Consider the following 17,026-nt stretch of genomic DNA (forward strand, 5'->3'; position numbering starts at 1 on the left):
CATTCAGGAGGGTTCATGATGTCATACGCTCGACTGGAAAGTCCCAAAATTGAGATTTAACTGGCTGTCCTTGCGCCCCACCCGCCGACCGACTTATCTTCATCTGTTAACACTTTTGCCTCACCTCACTCCGTGTCCTGACCAAAGCCAACTAACTGTCTGTCTTCCTTCCCTTCCGGAATATCCTCAATATTGCTATTTATAAAGCGACATCCTATTCCAGTAAGCGTCTCATTTTTCAGCGTCAGGCGGCCATACAGCACAAGTCTCACATTAGAGACGTGTCCCGCCCCCAAAACATGAGTCATTGTTTCGCCCGGGTCAGACGGTGGGCAAATGGCTACCGTGGCGTTTGTGCATTGCCCTCATTCCATTTAGCACTCGGAGGCGAGTCAACGGCCGTCCGCCATCAACGACAATTGGTGAGGCGTCTTTACTTTGGGAGAGGAGACGTTGGCAAGCAGCTTCGGGGAAGGTTATTACCCTGGCGACGGTGGGCAAATGGCTACCGTGGCGTTTGTGCATTGCCCTCATTCCATTTAGCACTCGGAGGCGAGTCAACGGCCGTCCGCCATCAACGACAATTGGTGAGGCGTCTTTACTTTGGGAGAGGAGACGTTGGCAAGCAGCTTCGGGGAAGGTTATTACGAGGCGCAGCGGTGTTTTCGAGGCGCAGCAGTGTCTCATGTCGGAGGTCACACAAGTCAGAATTGATTCCAACAAACGTGTGATAAGATTTGACATTGCTAAGATCGGCTTTTTGCTGTCAGCGTAGCTAACATTCCCATTTAGCTGGGCAATTTCATTTGTGGGGCTTAACATGCGCGTTAGCTTTCACAGGCAATTTAAAAAGTTCGGTGTTCTTATACCCGACCGCAAATTAGGATCTCAAAACAGTTGACATCATTTCAAACTTCTCATACAACGAGCCCCTTAAAAATAAAAAGGCTTTAGATGATTCAACTTGAGAAATATGCACCCAAAGCAGATGTCCGGGCAGCAAAGATGTTCTCGAAACGCCTTCCGCTAACAACCAGAGTTAAACTTGGCTGCAGTTGAGATCAACTCAATCACTGCTCCCCGATTTGGAAGGATTATGGGGCCAATTTGACACGAGGGAAACCGGCTCACACAAAGCGATTAATAACACATCGACATAGTGCTATCCCGAGGAACGATAGGTATGATTAACATCGCAGCAAGCGAAAGCAATCAGTTAACACGCAGCGCGGCCGTGCCTTCACAATAGAAAATGGATGTTAATCAAAGCCTTTTGTCCTACGTCTTTGTTCGGTACAGTGTGAGAATTCCGATTCAGAGTGACTCAGGACAAACACAAAAAAAGCTTTAACCCCCACTGGACCGAGACGCTTTCTCGCCTTCAAAAGCGCACCGTTTTCCTGTGCGCAAGAGCGGCGTCGGAACAGCCGAACGTGGTTTTCGCCGGGCACAAAGCGTCTCTGTCTCCTCGCATACATCGGCCGGGGAATTCGCAATGTGGGCGGTGGGTGTCGCGGGGAATGTGAGGAGCTTGCAGTCAAGGTACACGATGTGCTCGGAAAAGCCTCCAGCTGCTTGTTCACCCATTAGGACGCTTCTGTCTGCAACCTGAGGTGACCTCATACAGTTTCAGTTTCCTTTTCGATTGGGTGTGCATCTTTACAAACGGTGTTACCGCGGCAAAACACACACACACACACACAAAACGGAATGATCAAGCACTAAAATATTGCCTGATGCTAATCGCCAAAAATGTTGTCAAGGTGCATCCAGTGTGCCCCGTTATCCATGGATGATAAGGATCGAAGTCTGCCACAAATAGAAATTCAGCGCCCCTTTGAAAAGATTTAGAATTGCCTAAAGCAGACGCGAGATGCCGACAAGGCACCCGATGGAGCTCCGCGACTCACTTCAAAATAGTTCCTTGGCACCAAAATACTGCAAGGTGGCACCAAATCAATACCATATGATGATCTTATCAAACAGGAATTTCGACTGAGCACAAAACATCGAATGGGAGTTTTTAAGTGAATAACAGAGGAGCAGAACCATCGCACTAGTGCATCGGAAGAAGCAGTATTCTGTCGGCCACTGCATCGCTCCAATGTGGGTCGCTGGCCCTGCTGCGCTCCTTTGCACACTGTCCATGAATCAATCCCGCCTCCTTCCCAGGGGCTTCGACTCTGCCGACTCTAATGACCTTGGAGACCCGCCGGCTGACGCGCTGCGGTATCAACTGCGCCCCACCTACCTGTCAGCTCCACCTTCAAAATCTTGGAAGGCATGAGCAAAATGCGCAGAGTGATACGCAACGTGGACGCTTGCACATGGCGAGTAAAGCAAATAAAATACAGATGAGATGCGTGTGCATACATAAGCGCGTTAGGGTTTAAAATACCTCCGATAATTAGCGTCTGGTTGACAAGCTGCCCTGCGTGCATGCAGAGTATGTAACAGCTTGACATTTTTTTCCCCCCACCATCATCCACAGATTGACACACCCTTGCACGTAACATGCACCAAATCTGCTTCCAGACTGTCATGAAAACAATAACAAACGCACTGTCAGTAATTCTGCTTGTGCTTAATCATCCACGTGCGCGCGCGTGTGTATACATAAGCGCGTTAGGGTTTAAAATACCTCCGATGTGTTTGACAAAAGTCCTATTTCCCGATTTGAATGGAAATTTTCACCCGTTGCTAATAAAAAAAGCAAATCCAACCTCTCCTCCCACTTCTGGTGAGCCAATTTGCAATCGTTCCGAGCCACGCGTCGCACCCGAGGTGAGGCGTGGCGGCCGGGCTGAAAATTGCCAAAGCGGCGGCTGTGACGTGTGTCATTACGAGCGAGCCCGCTGCGATTACGTGCGGCGGCAAACAGCTATTACGGTGCGTGAAGGCACGCGGGACGCCGGAAGCTGAAGTGATGGGCCACGGTGGGAAGTACAGCATCCGTTAATTATTTGGCCTGAGAATAGATTTTGTATGATTGAAAAATCGACCACGTAAAAGGAGTTTGACTGACGAATCAGTGATCTCGCAGAACTGAAAAAAGCGACCCGTGATAAGATGAAGGACGACCGTATTTTTGCGTTTTTGTTCATAAACAGACGAGCTGACGAGAAAATATGCATCCGGCGGTTTCTTCTGGATGGCGGTCTATATATAGCCATTTTCAACTGGGGCAAACTCCCACTTGTCGTAGCATCCATCCTCCGTAATAACAGAATGCCTCCATGGCCTGAGTCAAAGCATGCAGCGAGATACGGAGGCAGAGAGTGAGGGGAAGGAGGGAGGGAGGGCAGCGGTGGAGAAAAGAGCGATAAGCGCCGCCGCCGCCGAACAAAAAGCCTCTTGATTCTCGAAGGAGAAGAGGAGGCGACGTGGGGACCAGAGGGGGGTCAAAGTGAAGGGCCCATGCTGAGGAACCTTGTTTGACAAAACCTTCCTCTTGGAAAGAAAGAAAAAAAAAAAAAAAAAAAGCACCTCTGGCCAACTGGGGGAGGGTCATGTGACTTGAGGGCAAACAATTGCTGTTGCCATGGCGAAGAGACACAGTATCGCGCTTCATCTCCCAGATGAACCAAACCCCGCTGCCTGCTTCCTTATCGCACTCGCCGACAACGCCGCATTTTCAGCGCATTTTTTTCCTCTTCTGCGGAAGAACGAGCAATTGTAAAAGACAAATTGTGTTTTAAAAACACACCGCCGGTAAAAAGTAGCGCTTGAGAACACAGCTTTGAGTAGCAGATAAAGATGAGGGTGTGAATCGCGGCTCGTCCCGTCGACCGTGAGGCAAAGAGACGCTGACGTTGGCAGTCGTGGTGACAACCTCACACTTCAGAGTACGCCGGTATGAATGTGTTTGCAGTACTTAGCGGAAACTCTGTGGGTGACGACGGTGAGAAAAGATGATGGGAGTTGACGGAGCGAATGGCGAATAACGCATTGTTAGTTGTGAAATCTCTGCAAACACATGATTACTGTGACATCAAACGTTCGTTCCTCCGTCTTATTTCGCCTGTTGTACACTGTGAGGTGTCAGTATCGTTTTGCTGACAAAGTTTGACATGTTTCCTTTTCCAAAAAGCCTGTTCAGAGCTCCCAAAAGTAGTTGACCGGAAAACAGTAGCTAGACGTGCATAGGAAGTGAATCTTGAGGAAGAAGGCCTCCGGACTGCCTCTGGTACAAAACGCAATCTTGCTTCTATGGACGCCAGTTGTGTGGCAACATGTGTGCACTAGTGTGTGTAACTGTGCAGCGTAAGCACACGGCGTCCTCCATCTGCTGCGCGACACACACGGTTTCCTGTCCTTTGCAGCCAACCAGCAAGTCAGGTCTTCCTGTCAAGCACACTGCTGTGCTACAGGGGAAATGGGAGCGAGACAGCCACACATACACACACGCGCGCACACATACCGAAAATTCCTGATCTATAGAAGATACGAACGTGGCACAAACGCACACAAATCGCCATCCGTCCTCTTTCCTGAAGTGTCGCCGGGTGTTCCCTTGGTGCTCATTTTATCACAGACGCACATCTTCAGAAGTCATCAAAAGCCACAGCGAGGTTTGCGAGTCACCGACAAAAACGAGGCCCAAAAAGGGGGGGCGGGGGAGTCCCAGCGGATGACTTTTACTGTTTAAAAATCGTCCCATCTCTTTCATTCTACCGGTTGTCATGCAAAGTACAGCGCAGAAATCAACTATTAAAACAATCGACGTATTCACTGCTTCCGCCAGTAACAAGGCTGCAGTTAGAGCGAGCTTACGGAAGCACAATTAGCGTTGCCAAGGTAGCTATTTGGCGGTTATATTCGCCGGTATTTTCTAACAATTTTTTGCAACAATTTTTGAAACAAACGACAAGCAAATTGAGCGGAACCACGTTGTCAGTGTTTTCTCAACGACCCCACAGAGTCACCCAAAACCATTCCAGTTCAATGTTGTATTTTTGCGAGGAAAACCGGAAAACAGCCTTACCCAAGACAGTGCCTGTTAAAGCGAGCCGAATCTGACTTCCATAACAGCCGGGTCACATGATGCTGAAAGACTGCCGGTGGTCACATGGTCCTCGGCCGACCTGGGCGCCAGGAAGCGGGTGAGGCAACTCTGCAGGCCCTAAAGGGACGTGCACCACCTAAAGTTTCGGGAAGAAGAAAGAATGGTTTTCAGAAAAGATTCATTGGGTCATCTGTGTTTCACGGAACCCTTGACATTCTACATTTATGTTGGCTGAGCACAAATACAGACGGCATACAGTATTGATACTGTTTATACCCAACTGACATTTTTTGTGGCAAAATCTACTGACCGGACGAATTTTCTTTTTTTTTTGCTTTGACTTGCGAGTAAAAATTTCAGATACAAGCGTGAACTCAAGTCACTTCACAACCAGCACCAAGTGTCCTCTCAAGCTAAACATCAAACAAAGAGAATTAGACATTGTGATATAAGACTCCGGCACATATTCTTCAGCCTCTGGAAAAAAAAACAAAAAAAAAACAGCTGTTATGACTGCAAGTTACTGAGGAGCTGTTACTGCCTCCAAGTTGATTTTGCCATTGATATCAATTGGGAAATAAATGTTTCAAATATTTCTAGGAGGGAATTCTATGACAACAGCAATTGGTGTTTGTTTTCAAAGAGAACTGCGGCGAGGAGGAGAGAATGCCTGTGGGAGTGGACTGTGGGCGACAGTTGCTGCATAATTATGTCGTTTAGCTCCAAGGGGAGCCTCATAAAATGGCGAAGATGGTCACACGACGTAAATGCGGCGAGGAAGCGACATTCAAATGAGACTAAAGAGTTCAACAAGTTTGTTTTGTTTTTTTTGCTTTCCCGCATAAACCCGGCCACTGTTGCTCCAACTGCAAAATCCAAAATAATAACAAAATCATCCCAGATTTGTAGCCCAGTTCCACGTCAAGCTTCCCTCTGCCTCATTACGATCACATTCAATTTGATCCCGCGAGTCTGTCTGTTGTCCACAACTGGTCGCCATCTGATCCATAATCCCCGAGTCTCCCAGGCAAAAACCCGGAATGAGCCTATGGTGGGGGTGGGCGGGGGTGCGCGTGGCACAATTTATGCACCTGAAAAACAATCACCAGAGAACGCAAACTTTTGAAAGCACAGCAAGGTAAGCTTCCTTCTCATCCACGCTGCTCCATTTGCTCGAAACACCCAATAACAAAAAAAAAAAAAAAAATGTAGCGGGGAGCGTGGCAAGTGGTTGCCATGGATACGGACTGGCGCAGGAGAGGCGGATTACAGAGCGGGGCTGGGGCTGGGGGTGGGGGGGTTGACGTTTTCGCCTCTCTCTCTAGGCTGCGGTGATGGATGAATGTGCGAAATGTGCGGCATGCCTTCTCTCTCGAAGAAAGAGGTCAGCAGACACAAGGCGTGTGACGGAAGCACACACGAGGGCAACATGCCTTCCAAGGGTCCTTCTCCAAATGGTACAAGTGACTCAAGGTCAGATATTTCTCTTCAGGCTCTCGAGCATCCACTTGCCGAGACTCTGCTTTCACATTTTGGCCATGTTCCTTATTGGTGATGTCAGGTCACAGCAGTGAACAACAACATCTTGTTGCCGTTGGTAACACATGTGGTCTGCAGGTTGCGGCGGTGGTGCTGCCAGGGGATGGGGGTTGGGGGGGAGATTTTGCATGTGTGCGGTCGAGAAATGTCAAACAGCTCTTGGCTCTTTGAGCGCCGCCGTCGTAGAGGGACGTGACACCAAGGTGTCACACAAACACGCACTTGGACACCTTCTCGACTCTCGGGTTGCGGTCAATCAGATTAACGCATCAAACGAAGACATTCGAGTGCCCCCAACAAATCCGTTTATAAAGATAAGCTGGGAGACACACAAACTGCCACTTCTCCCAGAGGATATGTGTAGTCACTGTGCGACGATTAGTCCGGCACATCTCTGTGTTTACAAAGTGCCCTTTGAACCCGACTCTGAAAGCGGCACAAACGGCTCCCTACGCCGCATCAGAGGACGAGCACCAAGTGGTGGCATGGGAAGCCCAGTACGCATTATTGGAGATAGATTTTGAGGAAGGCATGAGTCAAAACATTCCAGCATGTTGTCATTAGTATGACAGGAAACCGCCCAAAAAAAAAAAAAAAAAGACGCTGTGGATGCGTCATTCGGAATGTGACAAGCCTACAACATTCAAATCGGCTGCAGATACCGGCTATTTTTAGAATCTAGTTTTAGAAAGTAGTACGCTGATAATTTCGTCGTTGAATAGGATTGAATTGATTCTAAATTATGAAACAACAATACCAATACAAAATATGCATATGCATGAGGCCTAATTCAAATGGGATCGAGGGATGCGAGTCAAATAAAAGCAGCGCTGCAGCAAAGTGGAGACTGCGGCAACGGGTGCACGCTAACATTTACTCTTCAAAACAGTTTTAACACAAGGCTCTGAATTTAATCTTGAACAGGTAGTCTAAAAGCGCTTCGTGTTGTGGTAAACAGGATGCAGTGAAGGGAAAGGAAGTAAGCAAAAAAAAAAAACGACAGGAAGTGACCTTGAGAGCGACTGGACAGCGTTGAGGATTTGGCTCTCATTGTTGGATGTTATTGCCTAGAGAGACCACAGCTGTCTATTACATCATCGCTCTCGCTAGCCACAACTGCACAAATGACACGCCACCCTACCTACGGGCTACGAGAGCTTTTCCATTGGCAAAAGCAGGAAGGACATGGGACCATTTCTAGTACCTGCTCGGCCGCGGATGCAAATTTTCCAACGATCTGAACCGCCTACGAAACTTGAACTGCGTCCAGCGAATGCTAGTCGAGGTCATGTTGGGGCGGGGGTTCAAGCTGTCTCAGACAGCATTCATGTCGGAAATATTCTCCACTCACTCGTGGATGTGTGGGTGTTTATCTACCTGCCATGCATGGACGTGCTAGATGGCCGCTGTAGTTCACAAGGACCTGTGGGAAATACGGTGGGAATAACACATCATCGGAGGCGTTTTTTTTTCTTCTTTTGTATGTGTCGTCCTCTGCCAGATGGGGTCAGACACTCTGCGCGGGGGACAGAGTGAAGTCTAAGCTCTCGTACCCCGTCGGCTGCTTCTAAGAAGGGGAATTCCTCCCCTGGTGACTTTGTCATTGTAGCGAGCTGACTCACAAGCAGGAAGAGAAACACTTTGGATCGCATCCCCTTTGCATGCATGTGCAACCGAAGACTGGATGGGTAAAATTGGCCAGACTGCAACAAAGAGAAGATTCAAAGTCACGTAGACGAGAGTGTTGAATGCGAGGATGGTGAGATTAAAAAAAAAAAAACAACTGCACTTCATGGATATTTTGTATTGGCATTGTTGTAAGATTTTTTTGAACGTTGATTTTGCTGAAATAACCCATCTGTCGAATAACCGAGTCGAAAGATATCTGATTGCCCCGGGGCACTCCATCTAATGTATCATACTGCATGGATGTTTTGTAGTCACACTTGAAGGCGAACTTCATTTATCTGCAGTCTTCCGTGTCATTAGTTTCTGTTTCACTGCCACTGAGGTCATTTGGTTCAGTTTGAAAAGCAGCAGAGACGGAACGAGGATACAAAGTCGCTCCGCTGTTGTTTGGGTTTCTATCAATGGTGGTGAAACAGAACGGAGGATTTGAATGCTGGCTCGTAGGCGCAAGGCTACGTCCAACAGGAAACAGTTGGGAATCAGGACGTCTCCCCGCCAGTGTCTTCCTGTCATGCGCAAAAAAAAAAAAAAAAAACACCAACGTTACACGTGGCCCGGCTCGGCAGCACGCTAAGCCAGATTAGCGGGAGGAAATGGTTCGCTAAAATGCCATATTTGGGAAATATGACCTAGAACATTTACGGCGGCCGTGTCTCCACTTGTCAGTCTCCGCTAAATTGATGTCCGCGCACACCTCTGAAATTGTACCGGGCATTTTCCGCACTTTGCAGAGAGGCAGCTTAAAAGGGGCAAGCAATGGCGCGGTCAGAGTTTGATTTTCCGGTTTTTGCTTCAATCGCAAACATGTTACAACTTGCCTGTAAGGTTTTATTGACTCCAGGCACACACTGATAACACGCCTGCCTTGAGGAATGTAGACACAAGTTAGGCAGCGGGGCATAAAAATCACCCAAACTGTTTGGGCCTCCCTCCACAAAGGCATCACTGCCGCAGATCGAGTAGCTCAAGACTGCAATCGAGGGATCGGACAGCACCGCCACCCTCGACGTGTCACCGGGAAAGAAGAGGGTCACGGGAGAATCGCGCACATTAGCAATCGGCTCATCGTTTTCACGACTCCGAGCGTTCTGCCCCAGGCAGCGGCAAATTGGCGGATGACTGAATATCATTGATTTTCCCCACTCAATGCCGGCAAACAATACGAGACGATGCGACCTAGACAGACATGCTCATTGCCGAGCTTCTTGAGTTGTAGTTTTTGCGCGTGCGCAGCTTCAGTTTTTGCGGTGATGATTTCTTTTCTCCTATTAATAATTTTTAAACTGGTATGGTATCACCGCGCTCGGGCAAATTCATTTCCGGGGACTCTCGCGGGCAGAAAAGGTTCCTTTTGCACTTGAGGAAGTTGAAAATTGTGTAAACTCCAGCAAGCCGAGAGCAATTGAAAATTAAATGTTGATTTCTGTTGTTCCACTGCACTCCAGATCCAAAGATGCTTCGTAAAGGCAGAGCATCTGAAGACAGCGCAATTAAAATCGAGCGCTATGATAGTCTTCACGGCATTATTTTTGTTCATGTCTGATGGTTTTGAGCTGCACCTGTCGTCGATTTGGATTGAATTTAAAATCGGCAAACTCAAATACGGGGAGGAAAACAGTTTTCTTTTACCATCACTGACGGGAACAACGGAGGCGCCATGTTGAGCGTCCTCGCGTGGGGGGGGGGGGGGGGGGGGTGCTGCGCGGATTAGACAGTCATTAATACCCAATCTGGATTAAAGGCGATCTCGAGGCCGGGCTGCACAGCTGCAGATTATTCGCACGGCAGCCGGGAGACAATGGCGCTTTTTGTTCCTGGCGGACAACAAAAGGACGACTCATTTCAAACAAGGTCAACAGTGATTACCAAATTGAAGAGGGGAGGGGGCGGCGACTGAGCCACCCAAGATCCCTGTCGCCAAATTAGATGGGATTGGACAGATCACCAACTCAAATCTGGAACGGCAGTGGTAGATTGATGGACAAAGACGTTTGTGAACCGTTGCATTAACTAACAGATTCCTTTCGATTGTATCATTTTGGATTCCAGTCAAATAACCGGCCGATCTGTCGCTTTGATTTGAATTGATTCGGGGGGGGGTTTGTTTTTTTGCTCACAGGCGCCACAGTGCATTTCAGTCCAGACGATTTCAAATGGGGAATGAAGATCTTTTTTATCGCTGTGGGGTCGGTTTGTTACCCGAGGCTTTAATTGCTCTCTGGTGAAAAAATGGCGGCCGTTCAAAACAAGCACACGTGTTGCCGGTGCAACGGGCCACGCTGATGGATGGCCGGCCAGCCAGATTCCCGCGCACGCCATCGTAACCCCACCGTTGCCAGGTTGCACAATCAAGACTGATTTTACCTGAGCGGGTTCCAAATCCAAGTTTTAATCCTGTTTACGTTTCCCACAGGAATCCTGCAAAATTGACACATCAAATCTGTCATTAAGGTTGTTGTTGATGAGACGTACTTGACAGGTTTTAAAATTCACATTCTGGTCCGTTTAACTACTCTGATGAAGGGCTATATAAATAAAGTGGACCTGACGACTGTCTTGTTTTATGTTTCCCACTAGCAAGAACACACCCCCTTTAACAGCAAAAGGCACTTCAAGCAAAACGAAGTTGATCTTGTTGAGGAGACTTTAAAAGCGGGTAATTGATCCGCCGCAGCGGACGGCAGCTAACAATCACGTCAGCAGCTTGTGTGAAATTGATGCCATCACCAAAGGTGACATCCAGTGGCACTCTGGCGTTGGAACATAATGCTAAATGTTAACAAACCCCATTCAAACGTATGTATTGCGAACTCCCAGAGTGCTCTGCGTCCAAAAAATCTGCCGCTTCTCATGGTCTTTACGCACACTCGTCACATGCGGTCATGCAAAAAGGAAGGCGTGATTACGAGCGAGGCGTTTCCTCTCTCCGGGGATGACGACGCATGATGATACAATCCGCTTCCTGCCTGCACGTTGAGCTGCTCACGTGACCCGGGCTTTCATGTGGGGCTTCTAGAAACGCAACTTGTACAAAGAGACTGTGCTGATTAAAAAGATGGATAAGGGGAAAGGTGTGTTCTTGTGCAGTGGCACCTTGATTTAAGAGTGCCTCAATTTGTCCATTTTTTTAAGTCGCCAGCCAAGTTTTTGCTTGAGGGTATGCGGGTAAGTCCCAAAAATCTTTTATTCTAATCACGGGGCTGAAGAAAGTGACGAGTGGATGAGGTCGATTGGCTTAAAGCATGAACTGTGTAAAAAATGAGCTAGAATGGCAAAATAGGCAGTAAGTGAGTAATTTGTTAGATTTCTATTTAAACCTCCATCAACTTGTTACAATATTGTCCTCTTTAAATGACACCAACATTTGTCAACATTTTTTATTTATTTTTTTTACACACTGTCCCTTCAATACCTGTTGCAGTATTGATTGAAACATTTTGTTCCTTCTTGGAGTACCAAGTTAGTCTTAAAAATACTTTTTTGCCCTGCAATATGTGTTCTTTTAATTCTTGAAACGACAACTAAGTGTATCTTGATGCTGCATTTTGAAAGTATTTGCATGCGCCAATCCATTTTGGCAACGCGTCATAATTTCTGAGGCAAAACCTGGTTATTATTAAAATGGCTTCCGTGGCAGTCAGGTAATGCTCCATTTGAAATCATGTATTAAAAATAATACTTTCCAGTGACTCTTTGGGGGGGGGGGACTTCTCAGGCAAGGATGCTGACAGCTCGCCACTGGCGTCTCGGGGGGAGGGGGGCACGAATCAAATTAATCGGGCCACGAGTAACATTAACGACAACTTTAAACACACGTCCGTATTTTCGGTGCTTTTAGAGTACTAAACAATGACGAAGCGGGTCAGGGGCTTCGAATTGGGGGGGACAAAAACTACGATGGATTTATGAAAATTCAAAGTATGGCTTATGTGGGATGTAAAATCCACATTTCACGAAAGCGCCCCGAGAGCGTCACAGACAGGTGGAAGGCAGGGAAAAAAAAGCTCCCCAGTACGCGAAGGCGACTTGACGACGACGACGACGAGTTAAGCGAGCAAATTGAATTCAACTCACCTGGGAGGCTTCAACATGTGTGCCCGGAGCGTAGAGTTTCTCGGAGGGACGCGAAAAAAAAAAGAAGGCGAGGCGACCATGGGAGCATTCGGCGTGGCCGACTCTCAGCGTCAAAGGAGGAGTCAACCAGCCAGCAAGTCAGCCCGTGTTTACTCCACCGAACACAAGCGGCCGCCATCCTCCGCCTTTTCCAAAGCGCGGGAAACCGCGTCGCTTGCTGGCCATTTGATGTACTGCAACAACCGGCGTATCGGCATGGACTTCCTGGTGGCTTTAACACGTGACCATGACGAAAACGCAATCTTTTCAAGGACTTTTTTTTTTGGATTATCTGATGTTTTATTGTATAAATCCTGTCAAAAGAAAAAATAAATACATTTTAAAAAATAAAGAACTTTTTTTCCACACCGACCTCTTGTGTGTGTTTTATTATACACTGTATGTAAATGTGAATAGAAAAAGAATAGAGTATGTTGTTGTGGAAGTGTCAATCAAAATTGAACAATATTCCAGGCACTTGATTGGAAGGTTGGAACGGATCCAATGGCATTTGTATTCATTTCACTGGTGAAATACATACATTCACTCATTCCCAAACACCTTGAGGGCTTGCTCTTCCAGGCAGGGCGTGCACACCAAAGTAAACCATTCACCTCGACTGTGCTTTATGACCCTGAAAGAGGACTTCAACTCTGAGGCGGGGATCCCCCGACCCTTTAAGAAGGGTTTCGGACAACGAATCATCGGCTCACTTCACGGGCCTTTTTGAAAAGTGTCGCAGAGAGATACAAGAAATTCACTTGTTATCTCTCTGGAGACACAGACGGCCCTGCGTGGATCCGAATAGGACGACGTTGTTGTAGCCTAGGCAACCACATTCTCATTTCAGGGAATAATCAAAGGTCATAGTCATAACCAGGGCTGTTTTATGGCCGGCATTTCACTCCACCCTGGAAGATAACGCGTTCGCACACGCACGATTCTTCATTTTCAGACCCAAGCGCAGTCGCTATGCCATCCAGGACCAAGACCCTGCACTTCCTGTCCAGTGCGCTGGTCACCTGCATATCGGTGGGGATCTTGGGCTTTGCCATGTCCACGGCGTGGGCCACCAAGAGCATGAAGTGCGCCCGAGATGGGAGCGGCTTCTTCAACGGCTCGGCCGCAGTCACGCTGGGGCTTTTCGACGGCAGATTGGAACAGGAGCTTTGTCCCCTTTTTGGACCGCCTGTTGACTTTGAAGGTTGATATGTTTGTAAAGAGAATAAGTCATTTGGTATGCTAACATATAAGATGAGGAGAGAAAGCAACAAAAGCTGATCAAGCAGGATCTGAGATCTGAGAAACATGCCTAACAGTTGGTGTGCTAACAAATTGCAAAATGGAGGAGCGGACGAGCAAAAAAACGAAGGCAAAGTTCCACAAGTTTTCGGTTGTCCACCATGGAGTTCTATTTCAAATTAGGATGGATCGAATGCTAACACGCTAAGAGTTTACATATAAAATCGCAACATTGGCTGACATGCTAAGAAATGTTTTGGTGTGGCGCTGGCAGTGTTCCCCAAGTTGACGGAGACCAAGGGCGTCCCGCTGGTCCTGCACGCCGTGACGTTGTGCCTGCTGGCGTTGTGTCTGCTGTGCTCGGCCGTCAGCATCCTCATCTCGCTGTACAACAGCGTCAGCAACCCCTACGAGACGTACATGGGGCCCATCGGCATCTACGCCAGTAGCGCCATCAGCGGTGAGCCACGCCGCGCAGCTAAACAACTCAGCACCCTGAAAATGAATTTTGCTTGGCTGAAGAGTTTGTTTTTTTTTTTCATGCCTCCAGCGTGCTTGTCCGTCTTGGCGCTGGTCGTCTTCGTGGTCAACTTCAGCGTGACCACGGTGGCGGAGGACTTGGTGAGGACCTTCTCCGAGAACGTCCCGGTGGACCTGAAGATCGTGTCCTACAAGATGCTGCTGGGCTACTACCTGCTCATCCCGTACGCGGCGCTCTCGCTGCTCGCCATCGGCCTCATCTACATGTACGACCACGCCGCGTACACGCAGCGGCGTGAACAGCAGCGGCCCACCGAGGACGCCCCCAAGGAGATCATGATGTACTAGGACCCTCCCTAACCGAGGGGACGGCGATTAACTTATTCTCACGACCAATTGCATGCGGGTATGAACTGTAAATAGTGAATGTGAATTTGTAATGAGAATGTACGCGGATGGACAAAATGTTGATATTATTCATTTAGCTAGCCGATCATTGTGCTAACGAATAGCAAGATAGCAACCAGGCAGATAAGAATTTTACGCAAGCCCTTGTCGTCAGTTACTATTTGAAATAGGTATGAAAATATGACCAAAAAAACCCAACCAAACAAACAAACGAACAAAGGAGACGGCCCAAAAAGTCAAGGCAAAGATTTTTCTCATCCCAGCTGCTGGTGCTGACATGGCATCGGGGAGCTCAAGTGTCCTGTGTCCCATCACTCACCTGGGTCACCTGGACCCTGTTTGGACACGTCCATCTTTGCGTTGCTCTCGTAACGCCGGCTAACTGCCTTCAAAGAGCCTCTCGCACTTCAAGGCAGCTGCGGAGGGACCTTGCAATTTGCTTTTTTTTTTTTGGGTGAATATGGATTATGTTTCGGAGAATGTGCACTCGGCCGAGAGGAAACGGGAAGCGGGCCCCTGTTTGATCTGCCGATGTGGCAATTAGTCATCTGTTCACATGCCACTTTTTTTTTAAGGTAGGATAAATGCAGGACAAAGCTGATATGGCAGTTGGAAGCTAGGACGATGTTGGACGAAGCAGAATGAAGCCAAACTAAGTGCAATAATGTTAAGACAAAGTGGGTCAAAGATGGTTAATAGTGTTGGACTTTTGTCCCCTTCTCTTCTGCCTTTTCTCTGTAACTTGTGTGTACTCACGGCCAACAACGAGGCGCTCTGAAGCGGCCACACCAACCCCAAGATTGTCCATACACTGGCTGTCAAATCAAACTTTTCAAAATAAAATTTTCAGCCTGCCGGCTCTTCTGTGTCACGACAACGAGGAGCGCTGAACGCCCCGGTCCACACGCCGGCTATCAAATTGGACTTATAAAAACAACAACAACAAAAATCGATGCTCCTTTTACGCTATTCCCTCTGTGATGTTCGCACTCACGGCCTACAACGAGGCACTCTAAAGTGGGCATACCGATTGAATGCTGGCGCTCATGTCTGGCTTTTTCAAATAACCCCCCTGCGGCTCTTCTGTCTTTCTCCGCTTGACGTGTGCACACTAGCGGCATACAACAAGGCGCTCTAAAGCGGCCGCCGCACCAAACTTGAAGTAAGTACCGCAATTTTTTTTTAGCCTTTTCGCACGTTCGTATTCATTCATTTGACTCGAAACATTTGCTCGTTGCACCGTCCGTCTTTGAAGGTTGGCTACGGAAAGAAGAAACAAAGTTGAAGTTGCAATCTGGGATTAGCTCCCTCGGCCGGCGCCACGAGCTAATTGTTCTTTGTGCTCCACTGTTCAAATGATATTGTGATCATTTGGGCGCGCCATTTTCACGCTGTCTGACGGTCCCGATCTGCAAATAAAACCGAGCGCACGTCGGAAAAAGTCTCACCTCTTTCATTGCTCCGACCACTTTAGCACCCACGAGTGTCAAACAGCCGCCGCGGGAGCCGTTTTTATCTCGCAACTCATCTTCTCATGTGGGCACTCAAGAGTGGAGAGCACCCAACCCCCCGCCGTCCACCCCGAAAAAGCAGCATTGAAAGTGAAGCCCCCTGCAAACATCATTAGAATAAAATCAGAGATGGCCTCTAATCTCTTCCTCTTTGGATGCTTTCGGGATTAAATGAAGACACTTTTATGTGATAGGATTAGCGAGGGCCACTTTTTGGATGTGTAAAATGCGACCCCGCCCTGTGAAATGGACACCTCCAGCTGCAGGGCAGGTGGCAGGGATTGGGGAGGGATTGGGGAGGGGTGAGGGTTTACTGGTCAAAGGAGGGAGAGCGGAGGAGGGGGTGGGGGGACCACTCACTCGGGAGCGAGACTCGGAGACACTCCATTAGGGACAGCGAATACACTGGAGACAATTTGACACATTTTGCGACATGAACGCTTCTCAAATTTTTTTTTTTAAAGTACACAAGATTTTAAGATTGGATCATAACATCTGTCAAATTTGGCTGAGCTGCCATGATGAAATACATTTTCATTTTTAAGATGACCTTGCACTCGGCAAGAGTTCTGTTCAGGTTTCGTCGGGTCAAATGGCACCAATTGAGCTCTAAACTTACGACGCATCTGTGTGTGTGTGTGTGTGTGTGTGTGTGTGTGTGTGTGTGTGTGTGTGTGTGTGTGTGTGTGTGTGTGTGTGTGTGTGTGTCATCCATCACACCTGCCAATCAGCAGAGAAAGTGCTGTCCTGCCCCCTCATCCATCCATCAGGCTTGTTGGACTCACAAGAACAGTCGAACGGGTTCCGGTCCACTTTGAGTCCACTGGTCTGGCTTTCTTTCATCGGTGTGTGTGTGTGTGTGTGTGTGTGTGTGTGTGTGTGTGTGTGTGTGTGTGTGTGTGTGTGTGTGTGTGTGTGTGTGTGTCCGGGCCACGCAGGTAAAGTGGAGATTTGGCTTCAGGTGCTTTGGAGAAGATGTTATCGCCTGTTAACAGAGGAATGACACCATAATGGAGCAGCAGGGGTGCAATTACTTCTT

The 17,026-nt window shown here is 48.1% G+C and overlaps 2 protein-coding genes and 1 long non-coding RNA gene across 6 annotated transcripts in view; 1 reads left to right on the forward strand and 2 right to left on the reverse strand.

The window, feature by feature from the left end:
• Positions 1 to 12,498, reverse strand: part of LOC109513381 (protein tyrosine phosphatase receptor type E) — a 25,067-nt gene extending 12,569 nt beyond the window's left edge. Inside the window, exons 1-4 of one of the 4 annotated variants that reach the window (XM_019865802.1) lie at positions 12,308 to 12,498; positions 10,598 to 10,651; positions 7,922 to 7,967; positions 4,985 to 5,122 (exon numbers count right to left, since the gene is read on the reverse strand). The gene's annotated coding sequence lies outside the window, so the exon portion shown is untranslated. Of the gene's footprint in view, positions 1 to 4,984; positions 5,142 to 7,921; positions 7,968 to 10,597; positions 10,652 to 12,307 lie in introns of all 4 variants that reach the window. The other 3 variants (XM_019865804.1, XM_019865803.1, XM_019865805.1) reach the window with 3 other exon arrangements.
• A 468-nt stretch (positions 12,499 to 12,966) lies between these two features.
• clrn3 (clarin 3) lies at positions 12,967 to 15,138 on the forward strand. The gene is made up of 3 exons (XM_019865751.1): positions 12,967 to 13,550; positions 13,863 to 14,048; positions 14,139 to 15,138. Exons 1-3 carry the CDS (start codon positions 13,319 to 13,321, stop codon positions 14,414 to 14,416), a joined length of 696 nt encoding a protein of 231 aa, XP_019721310.1. The 5' UTR covers positions 12,967 to 13,318; the 3' UTR covers positions 14,417 to 15,138.
• On the reverse strand, positions 14,522 to 15,906 carry LOC109513353 (uncharacterized). The gene is made up of 2 exons (XR_002167735.1): positions 15,589 to 15,906; positions 14,522 to 15,442 (listed from the first exon to the last, which is right to left on the reverse strand). It is a non-coding gene; the product is annotated as an uncharacterized LOC109513353 (long non-coding RNA).
• Positions 15,907 to 17,026: the final 1,120 nt, after the last annotated feature.

This window comes from Hippocampus comes, unplaced genomic scaffold (assembly GCF_001891065.2).
Source record: "Hippocampus comes isolate QL1 unplaced genomic scaffold, H_comes_QL1_v1.1 scaffold116, whole genome shotgun sequence".
NCBI lineage: Eukaryota > Metazoa > Chordata > Actinopteri > Syngnathiformes > Syngnathidae > Hippocampus > Hippocampus comes.